Consider the following 15,428-nt stretch of genomic DNA (forward strand, 5'->3'; position numbering starts at 1 on the left):
CAAATTCAGGCATCAATCATAATCTTAAGTGTTTAGGGCTCTGTAAACTTAGGGACTGTGCCTCTCCTGCTTTCACTGAGATCAGTCATGTATAGTCCTGCTTTCCTTACACGGTCTGGAAGACAGCACGTGTTTCTCCACGAACCACCATCTGCAGGCTATCCAAGCTGCTGATCGATCCTCACTTTTCCCTCTGTAAACTAGACTCTAGTGCTGGAAAGGCTCTCCAGTGTGAATGCCTGAAAGACTTTGCTTTTATTGCTCTTGACCCAGCTTTTAAATTTATTTTAATGTGTGCTTTAAATTTTCATTTGCTTCCACTGTGTAATCCATAAACTAGTCTACATTTTCAACAGCTCCAATAAATCAACATTAAATAGTTTCACCGAAGAGTTGTCTGACCTGACGTAATATGCCAGGAACTTGTTTCTACATGTAGACAGCCACAAGAATTTGACTTGGTTGAAAGCAGAGAATACCAGAAGGATGTTTGCCTGTGTTTTATTGACTATGCAAAGGCAACCAACTATGTAGATCATAACAAATTATGGGTAACATTGCGAAAAATGGGAATTCCAGAACACGTAATTGTGCTCATGTGGAACCTGTAAATACAGCAAGAGGCAGTTGTTTGAACAGAACAAGGGGATACTGCGTAGTTTAAAATTAAGAAAGGTGTGCATCAGGGTTATATCCTTTCACCATACTTATTCAATCTGTATGCTGAGCAAATAATCTCAGAAGCTGGGTTATATGAAGAAGAATGCAGCATTAGGATTGGAGGAAGACTCATCAACAACCTGCCATATGCAGATGATACAAACTTGCTTACTGAAAGTGAAAATGACTTGAAGCACCTACTGATGAAAATGAAAGACTATAGCCTTCACTATGGATTACACCTCAATGTAAAGAAAACAAAAATTCTCACAACTGGACCAACATGATAACGGAGAAAACAATGAAGTTGTCAAGGATTTCATTTTACTTGGATCCATAATCAATGTCCATGGAAGCAGCAGTCAAAAAATCAAATGACACATTGCATTGGGCAAACCTGCTCCGGAGAACCTCTTTAAAGTGTTAAAAAACAAAGATGTCACCTTGAGGACTAAGGTGTACCTGCCCCAAGCCATGGTATTTTCAATTGCCTCATATGCATGTGAAAGCTGGACAATTAATAACGAAGATGAGACAGAAGAAGAATTGATACATTTAAATGGTGATGTTGGTGAAGAATACTGAATATACCATGGAATGCCAGAAGAATGAACAAATCCACATTGGAAGAAGAATGCTCCTTAGAAGCAAGGATGGCAAGACTATGTCTCACATACTTTGGACATGTTAGCAGGAGGGATCAGTCCCTGGACAAGGACATCATGCTTGGTAAAGTAGAAAGTCATCAAAAAAGAGGAAGAACCTCAATGAGATGGATGACACAGTGGCTGCAACAATGGGCTCAAGTATAGCAACTATTTTGAGGATGGCACAGGACTGGGCAATGTTTTGTTCTGTTGTATATGGGGTCACTATGAATCAGAACCAATTTGAGGACACCTAACAACAACATCAATACTTTCAAAGGCATTGTTACAGTAGAGGCACAAACGTGTGTGACGGTCAAAAGCTCAATGCAATCCCTTACCTTGCAACGCATCTGTTCTGCATGTAGTTCTTCGTGGTGATCTGGTAAAGGCTGGGAAAGTTTCTTTTTGAAACTTCTTAGTTTCTCCAGAGAATCAGCTATTCCTTTTTCACATTTTTCCCAGTCCTACAATGGGAAGAGAAAGAAATTTCATGATTTTTTTTGGTATGAATTTGAAGAACAAATAAACATACAGACAATCACTGTCCTAATCCCCAGAGAAAGAATTAAAGTTACTCTAATGAATAGTGTCAGGATGTATCCACATCCATTGTCATGTCGGGGAGCATGACGTGGTGGCCAGAGGAGCTGAGTTGAAAATGGACTCTGTTACTTACTAGCTGTGAAGTGTTCAGCAGATTATGCTCTAAATTTCAGTTTCCCCTATGAAAATGGAGAGAACACAAACTCTACAATTGTTGGAGAATTAAAGGAGATAATGATATCAAGGCATGGAACACAATGCCCAGAATATTGTAGATAACATATATACTAATAAAAAAAAAAAAAGTTACCTGAATCTGTCTGCAGAGTTGGGAGTACAATCATGGTACTTTGCCTCTTTCCTAACCCCTTGTATAACTGCACCAATATTAATACTTTCTCAAATGCATAAAACCAAAACTAAATCTGTTGCTGACAATCAAATAGTGACCCTATAGGACAGAGTAGAACTGTCTCCACAGGGTTTCCAAGGAGCAGCTGGTGGATTTGAACTGCCAACCTTTTGGTTAATAGCTGAGCTCTCAGCTACTGTGCCACCAGGGCTTCCCAAATGCATAGTCAAGGATAAAAAAGAGGATATGGGAACTCCTTCAGGATGAAAATAAGTATGGGTAAGAGAAGTGAGATAGACTATAAAAATAATACAACCCTGACTCTCATCCATATATAAATAGTATGAGCTAGGTATATTTGACTTGTCACCGAAGTAGAAACACACGATTACAGAAGGCCTGGCATTTGACTGGTGGCTGGCTTACTCTAGACTTGTCATCAGGAAAGACCAATCCCTAGGAAAGGACATAATGTTTGGTAAAGCAGAGGGTTAACTAACACGAGGGAAACCGTCAATGAGATGCACTGACACAACAGCCGCAACAAGGGACTCACAAACACCAACAGTCACGCGGACGGCACATGACTGGGCAACGTTCTTTTCCAGCATAAGGTCACCATGGCTCGGAGCTGACTCAACGGCAACTAGTACCTTGGTTGTGGTGAAACGTGTGCAACAAAGGGCTAAATGTATAATCCATAAAAAACCAGTAAAAATTAATAAGTGGAAGGAGAGAGATAACGCACAATTTAAGGGATGTATATCTATGATGGCAAGTAGCGGTAAGTACTCTGAAGAAGAATATAGCAGGTAAGTGGTTGAGAGTGGCAGTGCTGTGGAATATCATGCCGAATGTGGTGGAGTTCTATGCACCGACAAAATAAAATGGCTAGACTATATTGTCTGGTTATGTTCTGGAAGGTTATACACCAAACTGGCTACAGACCAAACAGGTAGCAATGGTTCCACCTCTGGGGAAGAGAATAGCATTAGGGTGGTATAGTTGGAATTTCAGTTTTTACACTAGATATTTCAATTATTACCTCAATTTTTTTTTTCTTTTTAATCTGCCACATGCATTCCTTTTGTAATTAAAAGAAGAAAAAAAGATAAAGGAACCCTAATGAAGACCTGATTTGTCACGACACCCTATCTACAAATTAATTCATGTCTGCTGTCTCAGTGCCAACTGAAACTGGATTCAACAAAACGAGACTCCTTCATTTTGTCCAATAACCTCCATTCCTGTCCTCCACCTCACCAATGACCCTCCTTCCCAGTGGCCACTCCCCAAACCCTGAATTACTCAGCTCCAAAGACAACTAGAATCGCTTTTAAAAGTTATCATAGAGTCAAATAATGTTGCATTTTCCTTGACAACATCTTTTATCACCACCAGTCTTTTCTTGTCTGGAGTTTTTCTATCTACTCTTCTTACTCTATTTTTAGCACCCCAAGCCATAGATGTGATTACAATCGTCTTCTGTAAAAAGTGTTGACTAATGCTACCCTACTCAGAATGCCTTGTTTTCTAACTAGAGAGTTTGACGCAAGATTCTCATTTCTCTTTAAAATTCCTTCAGGAAACTTCCTCGAGTGCAAAACTATGTTCCTTCTTCCCACTTGCCAGGAAAAAATCCTTGGTCTGTTTTGGGTAGATTTGTTCCAAGTCCCCCTGTTAAAACATTTCTGTTTCCCAGGGTACATTTAGAGTTCAACAATGCTAGGCATAGTGAGGAGCCCTGGTGGCTCAGTGGTGAAGAGCTCCGCTGCTAACCAAAGGTCAGCAGTTCGAATCCACCAGCCTGTCTTTGGAAACCCTATGGGGCAGTTCTACTCTGTCCTACAGGGTCGCTATGAGTTGGAATTGACTCGATGGTGACTGTTTTTTTGTTTTTTGGTATTTTTGGCACATTACTCAGACATTAAGAGTTAAAAATAGGTATGAGTTAAAAATAGCTGTGGTGGAAAGATACACTAACATGATGCTGTATATACGTTAAACTTCAGCTTTATAAATTCCTTCTTAGGCAAACAGGATCTAGTGTATGGTTCAAAATAAAATAAACTTTAACAAGAGAAGAACGGGGATTTCCCCTTTCAAAGATTACTTCGATTCTGAAGCTATCACCAAGTCTTTTTACTACGTGAATTATAAGGAAATAATTTCATGTTGTGGATGGCAAACATCCATCATAGATATTTTACACACCAACAAACAGACTAGCATGAAAAGCAAACACAATGACTCAACCATTATGCCCAATTAAATTTTGGGAATATGTCCAAGAATCACATCACAGATGAAGAGAAAAAAATATGATTAACATGTTTTCTACAGAATGAGTTTAATCCTTTCCTGAAAGCAAAAAAAGAAGGAAAAAAATCACTGGTATTGTATTACTGATAAATTGTGCTGCATGCAGATAAAAGTTCTCTACAGATGTTAAGTGGTATTTTTGATTGATTGTTTCCTACACAGAATGTCATATATTATCAAATAAAATTCAACAGAGTAAACTTCATGGGTATGCCTACTTCAAACTTTCAGAAAAGCAAAATCTATTCCATTTTAAGTTTATGTATAACTTTTGATCCAAAATGTGACATTTTCCTTAAAAAAATTTTTTTTTAATTTAGATAAGCTTATTAATGTGTTGTTAATTATCTATATCTATCTACATATAAAACTTTAGTATATAGCTTTGTTGGTTTTAAAAAATGATAATCACATCAACAAAGATAATTACTGCCATTTACTGAGTGCTCAATATATGCCAGGTACTATGCCACACAATTCACTTTCATTATTTCATTAAATTCTCTCATGGTCTTATGCAGGAGGTATAATTATACCCATTCTACAGATGAGGAAACTGAGGCTTAGAAAGATTGAGTACTTGGTTTACTGGGTTTGTAACTTAGTTGTTACTCGGCTGCTAGCCAAAAGGTTGGCAGTTCGAATCCACCAGCCACTCCTTGGAAACCCTTTGGGTCAGTTCTACTCTGTCCTATGGGGTCACTGTGAGTCTGAATCAACTCAACAGTAGCATGTCTTTTTTTTTTTTTGATTTTTCTAGTTTTTGGTTTACTCTTTGTTAGGAGCCCTAGTGGTGCAGTGGTTAAGAGCTCAGCTGCTAATCAAAAGCCCAGCAGTTCGAATCAACCAGCCACTCCTTGGAAGCCCAATGGGGAGTTCTGCTCTATCCTATAGGGTCGGAATCATCTCAGTGGCAATAAGTTTACTGGTTTAACTCTGTATTAGCTACTTATTTATGAACTTCATTATGTGTGAAATTGGAGAGCGAGAAAGAAAAGCCAATCGTGGGAGGTCTGGATAAACCCATATTTCCCTAAATTTGTTAAGTGATCACTATGTAATCTGGATCCAACTAAAGGCTTAACACACCTACTGGAGATTTTATCTCATAGCAACTTGCTGGGATATCTAAGATCAAATTGGGAGTGTCTTTCTGGATAGGTTTTCCCCTGCTGTGAAATGAGAGACCTCAATCTTGAAAACCACTTCAGAGACTTAGACTAGGGAGTGGACTCTTTGAATTCCTGTCTGGATGTATAAAGTCATCACATGGCTCCAGGCTTAGCACTGGCCATTAATCAAAACTCATAGACGGGGCGGTCTTATTAGACTTAATACTACTTTGTAGGGAGCCATTTCAGGAAGAAAAAAATGCTGAGATTTGGGAAACGCTTCCAGTTCATGCAAGACAGAACAGCCTTAAGACACAGAGGATCAAAATACTTACTTAATGATCTTTGTTTGCATTATTTGAATCATAGTAGGAGAGGGCAGTGTGACTAATAAAAGAGACTTTAAAACTGCCGTCCAGGACTAAGGACAAGGTCCTGCCTTATGTCTGCAGCAGGAAAGAGCTGAACTTACTTTCAACAAGAAGGCCAGCTGTTTCTTCTGCTCATCCAGGCACATGCTGGCTGACTTCCATCTCTCCTGGACTTCCATGAGTTCAGCTTGCAAGGCGGCCTCAGCCCCACTGTCGGCTGAGAGCAGGAGCTGCTTGCCAGCCTCCACTGTCAGAATGTAGCTTCCTTGTTGCCGCAGGAACACTTTTTCTTTGAACTGAAAGGAACCAGAACTTTTTACTTTCTCATTCTCTTTTTCACCATTTCCCTGTCGTATTTTTAAACCATCCTAAATTGGGCGTAAGGAGCCCTGGTGACACAATGGTTAAGCGCTCAGCTGCTAGCCAAAAAGTTGGCAGTTTGAACCGACCGGCTCTGCAGGAGAAGACCTGGTGATCTGCTCCTGTAAAGATCACAGCCTAAAAACCCTATACAGCAGTCACATGGGATCACTATGAGTTGGAATAGACTCAGTGATCCCCAACAACAACAACATACTGGGTATGCCCTCTTTCATCCAACAAGCATTTACTTAGCATGTACTTTGTGTATGAATGAAGCAATGTATAAATGAATGAGAACACAACTGGGAGAGGCTTAGTTTCTTCCCACAAGTGAAATGTCATCACAACGCAATACAATAACTGCTCTATTAGATACGTGCACAGGAAAACAAAGGGATGCCTAGCCTAGCACTGGGTGGACAGAGAGGCAGAGAAGACTTCCTCAAAGTGAAAAGGACTGGGTGAGGCTTGAAAGACATAAGAACACAACCAGATTAAGAAGGGCCTAGTGTGATGAGGGCCAGGAGTAAGAGAGGGGACACCTTCTGTACAGAGAGATGAGCGTGGTCACATTCACTCTGGGAGAGAAATAATGATGCCTTTTTTTCCAAGGAACTAGATGTGGTTTTCAATGGCTGGAGTGTAGGATGTACATAAGAGTGTGGTAGAACATGAGGCCAGCTGACACTTCACACGAGAACTTGGTTTTCATAGTAAAAGTGATCGAGATTCATAAAAGTATATAAAGCAGGAAAGTGACATGTTTGGGCTTAAGTTTTAATAAAAGAACTCAGCAGTAGAGCAGCAAATGGAATGGAGGAAGAGTATACACCGGATACAGTTAAGACAGGTCAGGAACTTACCTTCCATTTAGGCAAGAAAACCTGAGCACCGAACCCAGGGCAGTGACCATGGGCATAAAGACTTGAGGCAGATTAGATGTGGGGAGTGAGAGGGAAGGAAGAGTATAGCTTTACAATGACTCTGGGGCTCCTGGATTGATAGACCAGATAGTTGCTGATGATATTTCCTTGCAACAGGATATAGGGAACAGAACCTCAATGGGAACTGTTGGTATAAAAATAACAGGCTCAGTTTGGACCCACTGAGTATACTGTGTCTGCAGTACAAGTGGAAATAAATCGAAAAAGAAGTTGGATATATGGGTCAAAAGCTTAAGAGGTGGAGGTGACCAGAAGACACCAATTTGATCCTTCTCTGCTGGTAAGGGTAGGGGGAGCCATGTCTGTCGGTGAGGTCTCCCAAAGAACTGAGGAGGGGTAGAAGAACAGCGACCTTTAAAGAAAGAGGGGTCCACGAAGTATACTGGGAAGGCTTGATTACAGTGCTAAGAGGTGTCTGTCTAAGATGCTGGAGTCCAAATTCCCAGGCTGGTGAAAGTAAGAGATTAGCTTGGAATGGACATAGTGCTCAAACAGGACTTAGTCTTTTCTGGAATATGTATGTAAGTTACATGTTACAATTGTTCATGAATAAAAAATACATAAACAATGTTAAGTTCTGCTTTCTTTGCCTTTGCCTGTCCATCTGAGCAGGGATTTGATGAGCTGCTGGGTGGCCTTGGTGTGTAAAGTGGAGGGAATCTTGGTGAGAGACTGGGACTTAATCTAATTTCAGAATCAAATGCAGGCTTTGTGCCGCAATCATTTTGTGTATTTCTGTTGACATTTGAGAATTCTGTTTGTCCTGATTCCAATGCCACTCCAGAAGCTGTCTGAAGAACCGAGGCTAGGGTGGAGTGTGCAGCAGAAACACAGAAGAGGTTTAAAAACAGCGCGTTTTGCACCTTACCTGCACTTCATCGAAGAGGGTCCTCGCTTGTTGCAGTGGTATAGGGACACTTCCCAGACCACTCGTGGGTAGATAGGACACTTCAACCAACCATTTGCGAAGCTTTTCTGCCATCTCCCGATAGCGCTGCCACTGGCGGATCTGACTGTCGATGATGCCACGTCTCTGCTGGGCCCTGCGAATCACGCCCTGCCACTGGTTACTGAGAAGCGTCAACTTCAGGTTGAACTCATCCCTGCCGAAGAAGTAGTTACATGCTGAAAAGCACTGCTTTTTGGATGCACTGACAATAATCAGCCAACATGTACATGCTCAGTGTCCCTGAGAGGGGATCCAGGGCAGTGGGTTTCAAATATCCTGCTGTGATCTGTTGGCAGGTCCATTGCAAGTCATTTTGAAAATTAGTAACAAAGAAATGACTGTGTTTGCAAATGATCAGTGTTTTCAAGTATCGGCACAGATCAAATGCGTTGTCGTTAGGTGCTGTTGAGTGGCTTTTCGACCTCATGTGATAGAGCAGAGCTGCCCCATGGGGTTTCTAGGCTGCATGGCACAACAGTAAAGTGCTTGGCTGCTAACCGAAAGGTTGGTGGTTCAAACCCACCCAGTAGTTTCATGGGATAGAGACCTGGTGATCTACTCTGTCAAGTGGTGTTGCTATGAGTTGAAATCGACCTTGATGGCACCCACCAACAAAAATAACCTTTACTGGACCAGAAGGCCAGGTCTTTCTCCCGCTGAGCTGCTGGGTGGGTTCGAACTGCCAACCATTTGGTCAGCAGTCGCGCACTTAACCTTTGCGCCACCAGGGCTCCTGACTGAACGTTTATCTATAAAAATGTCAGGAGTGCTGGAGACAGGGAGAGCGGAGTGCGGCAAACGCCATGTATGTGGTCTTAGCCACTTAGCAGACCCGTGGAATGTGTGCTGTGGGCAACTGTGGCTTGTATGTGTTACAGCAAGAAAAACATGTGGTGAAAGGGTTACGTATAACCTCTGTCTCTAGCTAGAATCAAAAGCCACTTTGGATGGATAAAACTGGGTTATTTTAGCTAGAATCATAAGCCACTAAAAAAATGATGTTATTAAAAAATATTTCAAAAAATTCTACTCCATAAGATTGAATCTCTGAGTATCCCTCACAGTACGCAGCCCACACTTTAGCAAATTATTCCATATATTTATCTAAATTTTCCATGTACGTTTTAAGTCCACTTCCCTTTGTTCTTAGAAAAATGAAAAATATCTAGTCATGACTGTCTGTATAAAGGTTGTTCCTGTATTTAGAGAGATTAAATTTTACTTAGGGTTTCTCTTTTTCTGGCTAAAGAGTCTCAGATCTTTTAATTTGTTCTTCCTAACTCTGTGCTTTCCAACTTTAAAAAATATTGGTAGTTTTTTTTTTTTTTTTTGGGTTTTCTACAACATTTAACTTGTAGTCTTAGAATTGGCTAGTAAAGGTTTGTCCAGCATCAGACAGAAGGAGCTACTTTGTAGATGATAGTGTTATTTATACATCTGAGTACTAAAGTGTAACATTTGTGTTTTCTCTGTTATGTTAGTTTCCCCTGTCTTCCTCAGATATACCATTCCTTCCTCTGGAGTGTGGCATCAAATCAAAATTGGGCTTATTCCTATGTTCTTAACCCTATATTCTTGATATCTTCCCCCATTACCTAGGACCACTATGTCTTTTGATTTTGGAAATCAAATTATTATTCCTAAAAACTTATTTAATGATTCAACCTAAACAAAAAGATGAATACATAGTCAATGTCAAAAATGCCTGTATTAAACACAAAAAGTACTGAATAAAGCCCCTGTAAACTATTTATTACATGCTTTCATTTTTAATGCAGATCTGTAGGATAGATTAGATTTGATGGTGACTTCTATTTTTGAACAGATATTCGGATATCTATAATCACTTACAGCAGAATCCAAATGTGATGAGTTCGGTTCCTGGGGTTTTCCAGAAAGTTTCAAGCATCTGTTGACTCTAGAAATGTACAACTGCTGGCCTTGAGAATGGTCTGTACCGTGAAGCAACCAACCAACAACCAGCTGCTGTTGAGTCAGTCTGACTCATGGTGACCCCACACGTGTCAGAGCAGAACTGCGCTCCATAGGATTTTCAATGGCTCATTTTTGGGAAGTAGATTGCCAGGCCTTTCTTCTGAGGTACCTCTGGGTGGACTCAATTGGCCAACCTTTCGGTTAATGTTTCCCCACCCAGCAACTATCCAAGAACTCGGTTGAACCCTTTTTCTCCCTTTGTACAACCAAGCTGTCCTGAGCTACCTGCCGGCAAAGGACTCCCTATAATATAACATCGTCAGCAGTTCTAAACTTGAAGCTCTAAAACCGAAACTTATAACTTAACTTTTAGAGCATAATACATTTATAACTTGGGGCCTTCCTGTTGTCAACATGTTCTAATCTGAATTTTTTTTTTTTTACTTGTAATTTTCAAAATTCTTTATCCTCAGGTCCAACCCTTCCCTTTTCATCTAGTTGGTGCTTTTTCCTAAAATTACCACTTAAAATTTAATAGATGCTGGCTTGCACATGTATTTTAAATTTTATTTTGCTTAATGACCCAAACATTTATAATATTGTTATGGATTTGGCAAAGGGCAAATAAAGCAAAGAATAAAAGTTAATTGCGTTTGAGTTTATTTTATTTTGAAGGCCTTAACTCCTCAGTAAGGCTCACACTGGAATCTGGCTGACTTAGAATAGAATAAATACGGTATCACATTTTGTTGTTCCAACCTTAACTGCAAAAGTCTCTCATCTGCTTCCAAAGAAATATCCTGTTAAAACTGAAAATGTTTCCAAAACATTGAAAAAAATTTTTCAATAAAAATAATGATTTGTTTTCTAATTTTGTGAAAAAATACTAATTTTAATCACAACTACTGGTCCTAAATATGGGAAAGATACACACATAATAAAAATAAACCAGGCTTATACTCTAAATGGAGCCTCGATGGCACGGTGGCTGCTAACCAAAGGGTCGGCAGTTCGAATCCACCAGCCACTCCTTGCAAACCCTATGGGGCAGTTCTGCTCTGTCCTGTAGGGTCCACGGCAGTGGGTTTGGTTTTTGTTTGTTTATACTCTAAATAGAGCTCCAGGGTGGTACAAATGGTTAAGAGCTCAGCTACTAACCAAAAGGTTGGAGGTTTGAGTCCACCCAGATGCACCTCAGAAGAAAGACCTGGTGATGTACTTCCAAAAAATCAGCCATTGAAAGTTCCATGGCAACTGGATGTATATTCCAAATACAAAGCACAGGAAGTAGATTAGACACAGTGAGTATCATTCCAAGGAAATGTAAATACGGTAGGAAATTGTTAGTCCACTTGCCACAAGGCTGACAAAGAGCTAGGTTTTACCTCTGCGTTTTTAATAAAGAGATAAATTGCTAGGTGATTAAGAGGAAGCATGATTTCAGTTTGAATGTAACACGACTTCAGGTAGCACACTATTTTCAAACATGAAGGATGCAGACAGTCTGGGAAGGCTGGCTGGTGTAAGGCAGATCTGATTGCAAACCAGAGCCGATGGCTCCCAAGCAGATTCTGCCACTACTTAGTTATATGATCTTTGTGAAAGCAGCTCACAATTTGGGGCCTCAGGTTTTTCGTCTCTAAGTAAGAGAGATGGACTAGTGATCTCCAAGCAACCCTTGGGAACAAAATTTCTGCAATTCTATGAGAATATTAGAAGCATCTGTTTACAAACTAATGATACCTCATAGATCCCATTCACTCTGATCTATTCATTAATGCCAGGCCCCTAGAGATAACTAGCGAAGGTTGGCGAGGTGATTTCCAATTACGCTGTGTCCTTCATACACTGTAATAGCAGTTCTTTAGAAAGATTCAAGAGTCAGTCATTTCAGAGATTCAGGCAAGCTTCTCCTCCAATTACTAAGACTCTGCTATCTGACAATTTCCTTAGGAAGATTGGATATATGCCTTCTAATCTGCTCATTAAAAAGAAAATGGCTAATTTACTGGAAACTTTCTTCATAATAATATACCAAAAATCCTACCTGTCATCAACTTGACCTTGTTCTAGAAGACGCTGACCATCAACGATGATCGAGTGTAAAATCTGCTGACGACTGAACATCTCCGCTTGAAACAACTAGTATTTAAAAAGAACACACTTTAGAGTTCCGAATATTAGTGGCCAGTTCGCTAATAACTTTCCCAATATTCTGATCTTAGCAAGGCTATGAAAAATATCTCCAGCTGAATTGGCTACGTGTGAAATCCTGTGGGGTAGGAATCATTTATTCTTAAAAATTCAATTAAGATATGCTTGAAATAAGGGTTAGTTTTTAGTTTATTAAAACTAAGTGCCTAAAAGTAGAGTAATGTTTCACTCTTTCTTTCAAAGGCAACTAATAGTAAAGCTAGTTAATGGCCATTTTATATGTTCTGGTATATTCTACATGCAGAATAGGGTCCATTTTTAAGCATAGAGAACAGCTTAAGACCTTTAAAAAGTTGAAGAAAGGAAGGAAAAAAAAATAACTCCCATACTTTTTCTGATTTTTTTTTCCTTTTGGACTAAGTATTTTTCAATATAATTACGTTAATAAAATTATTTCACTATTTAACATACTCATTGGACAGTCTTTTCAATTATTTCCACTGTAATTTTTTACACTTTTGTTGTGGCATAATTCACATGCCATATAACTCAGCCACTTAAAGTATACAATACAATGGCTTTTAGTCTATTCCCGGAGTTATGTAACCATGGCCACAGTCAATTTTAGGACATTTTTATCACCCCAAGAAGCAACTCTGTACCCATTCCATGTTTCTCCTCAGCTCCAGCCTTACCTTACTCATTGCCTTTAAGTTGATTCTGACTCATAGCGACCCTATAGCACTGAGTAGAACTGCCCCATAGGGTTTCCAAAGAGTGGCTGGTGGATTTGAACTGCTGACCTTTCAGTTAGCAGCCAAGCTCTTTACCACTGCACCACCAGGGCTTCCAACTCCAGCCTAGGTAACTGCTAATCTATTTTCTGTCTCTACAGATTTGCCTATTCTGAAAATTTCATACAAATGGCATCATACCATATGTGACCTTTGGCATCTGGCTTCTTTCACTTAGGTTAATGTACTTGAGGGGTTCATCCTTGTTGCAGCATGCACTTCATTCCCTTTTACTGCTAAATAATATTCCACTGCTATGGATACAACACACATCATTTCTTCAGCAGTTGATGGGCAATTGGGTTGTTTCTACTTTTTGGCTATTATGAGTAATACTGCTGTGAATCATTTGTGTAGAGGCTTATTTTCAATTCTCATGGGTGCCATAACTAGGAGTCGAATTGCTGGGCTATATGGTAACTCTATGTTTAACATTTTGAGGATCTGCCAAACTGCTCCCCAAAGCAGCAGTACCATTTTACATTCCCACCAGTTATGTACGACAGTTCCAATTTTCCCACATCCTCACCAAAGCTTGTTATCTTTTTCATTCTAGCTATCCTAATGAATCTGATGTAATACTCCATTGCAGTTTTGATCAATCATCTGCCAGCGCAAGAAAGCTGGATTTAAAAATAACTCACACATCTTTAAATTCTCCATTTTTAAAATTCTAGCAAAATGCTTTAAAGTTGGTTTCATTCTCTCTTTTTTTTTTTTTAATAGCTTTTATTAAGCTTCAAGTGAACGTTTACAAATCCAATCAGTCTGTCTCATTCTCTTTTAAGGTCTGAATTGAGCTCTTCTCTGCTGATGGGTAACATGGAGCAACTTAGTGACACCAGTAAACAGCAAAATTGGGACTAACGGCAAATTGATCTGATTTTTGGATAGTTTCTTGAGAAATAATAAAGCAGTTTGATCAAGAGGTATACTTGGAGATATGTGGTAGCTTGATTTCCTGGAGGAATATTTATTTATGCCTTTTGAAGAACACAATCTTCATTTCTCAAAGATTTCTGATCAAAACAGAGTTTCTTAAGCAATTAGCCTTGGCAACGTTAATGTAGCCTGCAACCCAACTTGAAAACTAACTTTCGGCCCGCCTTTCCTCCGCTTCCTCTCTTGCCCAGTAAGTAGCATTTAACCACAATTCTGGCACGACATATTGCAGGGTGTGGAGGCCAGCCACATGCTTATACAGTGAAACCTGTGGGAGCCAGAACTCAACGGGACGGCCTTGTTTTTCCAGGTCTCACAGGTTTTCCGCCTTTGACAGGGTGCAGTCTTACCACTTTTCTATCACTCGTTTTCATGGACAATATTTGAGTTTTCCTTTTCTGACAGATTTCCACCTTGCACAGGTTGTGGCTTTCACAGGTTTTACTGTAACTGACTACGAAGCAGAGAACTGGACGACATTTTCATAATTAAGATATCCAAAGCTTAAGAAAGAAGGCAAAAATGAAGACAGAATTTGAGAAGACTCAGCACAAGTTACAACATGATGTTTTCAAGCCTTTTCCACAGGCCTCAAACTTCTTTATTCTCTAAAAAGTCCTCGGCCTAACTCACCTCGTGCGCTCTCCGCTGTTCCAAAAGATGCTCATATTTGCCTGAAATCTCCACGGCTAACTTCTGCTCTGTCTCAACCAGGAACTCCATCCACGTCTCACATTTTTCTGAGAAAGTCTGATGTTGTAACAAAAATGACTGCAGTTTACTGACAAAGGATAAAGAATAATGTTATTTTGCTGCTCATTCTTGTGTCTCCAACACATAAAACTAGATTAAATATTCTCTCTCTGATTCTAATTTAACTACCAGGAAACTTTTATGTTAGGTGGTAACACTCAAAAAAATTGTAAAACAATATAAAGACTTTTTATAAAACAATATAAATATAAATGTAAAATTTTTAAAAATGATATAAAATTATACATGTACCTTTAATAGATTCTTACTTAAAAAGGGCTTTTCCCCCCGAGTAAAATAATATTTAGGACATTAAACAGGGGAACCCACTTACACAATCTGAGCTTCCTACTTTTAGTTCAAATTTTGTCAGTATTATTGGAAACAGGTAGAATTCACAAAACCAAAAAAAAAAAAAACCAAACCCAGTGCCATTGAGTCGATTCCGACTCATAGCAACCCTATAGGTCAGAGTAGAACTGCCCCCATAGAGTTTCCAAGGAGCATCTGGTGGATTCAAACTGCCGACTCTTTGGTTAGCAGTCGTAGCACTTAACCATTATGCCACCAGGATTTCCGTAGAA

The 15,428-nt window shown here is 39.6% G+C and overlaps 1 protein-coding gene across 16 annotated transcripts in view; it reads right to left on the minus strand.

Moving 5' to 3' along the window:
- Nucleotides 1-15,428, minus strand: part of SYNE1 (spectrin repeat containing nuclear envelope protein 1) — a 558,323-nt gene that overhangs the window by 77,094 nt on the left and 465,801 nt on the right. For all 16 annotated transcript variants that reach the window (XM_049903961.1, XM_049903971.1, XM_049903893.1 and 13 more), the window contains 5 exons: nt 14,725-14,872; nt 12,249-12,343; nt 8,186-8,420; nt 6,112-6,306; nt 1,649-1,774 (listed from right to left, as the gene is read on the minus strand). In XM_049903961.1, coding sequence (XP_049759918.1) covers nt 1,649-1,774; nt 6,112-6,306; nt 8,186-8,420; nt 12,249-12,343; nt 14,725-14,872 — 799 coding nt within the window. The remainder of the gene's footprint in view (nt 1-1,648; nt 1,775-6,111; nt 6,307-8,185; nt 8,421-12,248; nt 12,344-14,724; nt 14,873-15,428) is intronic.

This window comes from Elephas maximus, chromosome 1 (assembly GCF_024166365.1).
Source record: "Elephas maximus indicus isolate mEleMax1 chromosome 1, mEleMax1 primary haplotype, whole genome shotgun sequence".
Classification (NCBI taxonomy): Eukaryota; Metazoa; Chordata; class Mammalia; order Proboscidea; family Elephantidae; genus Elephas; species Elephas maximus.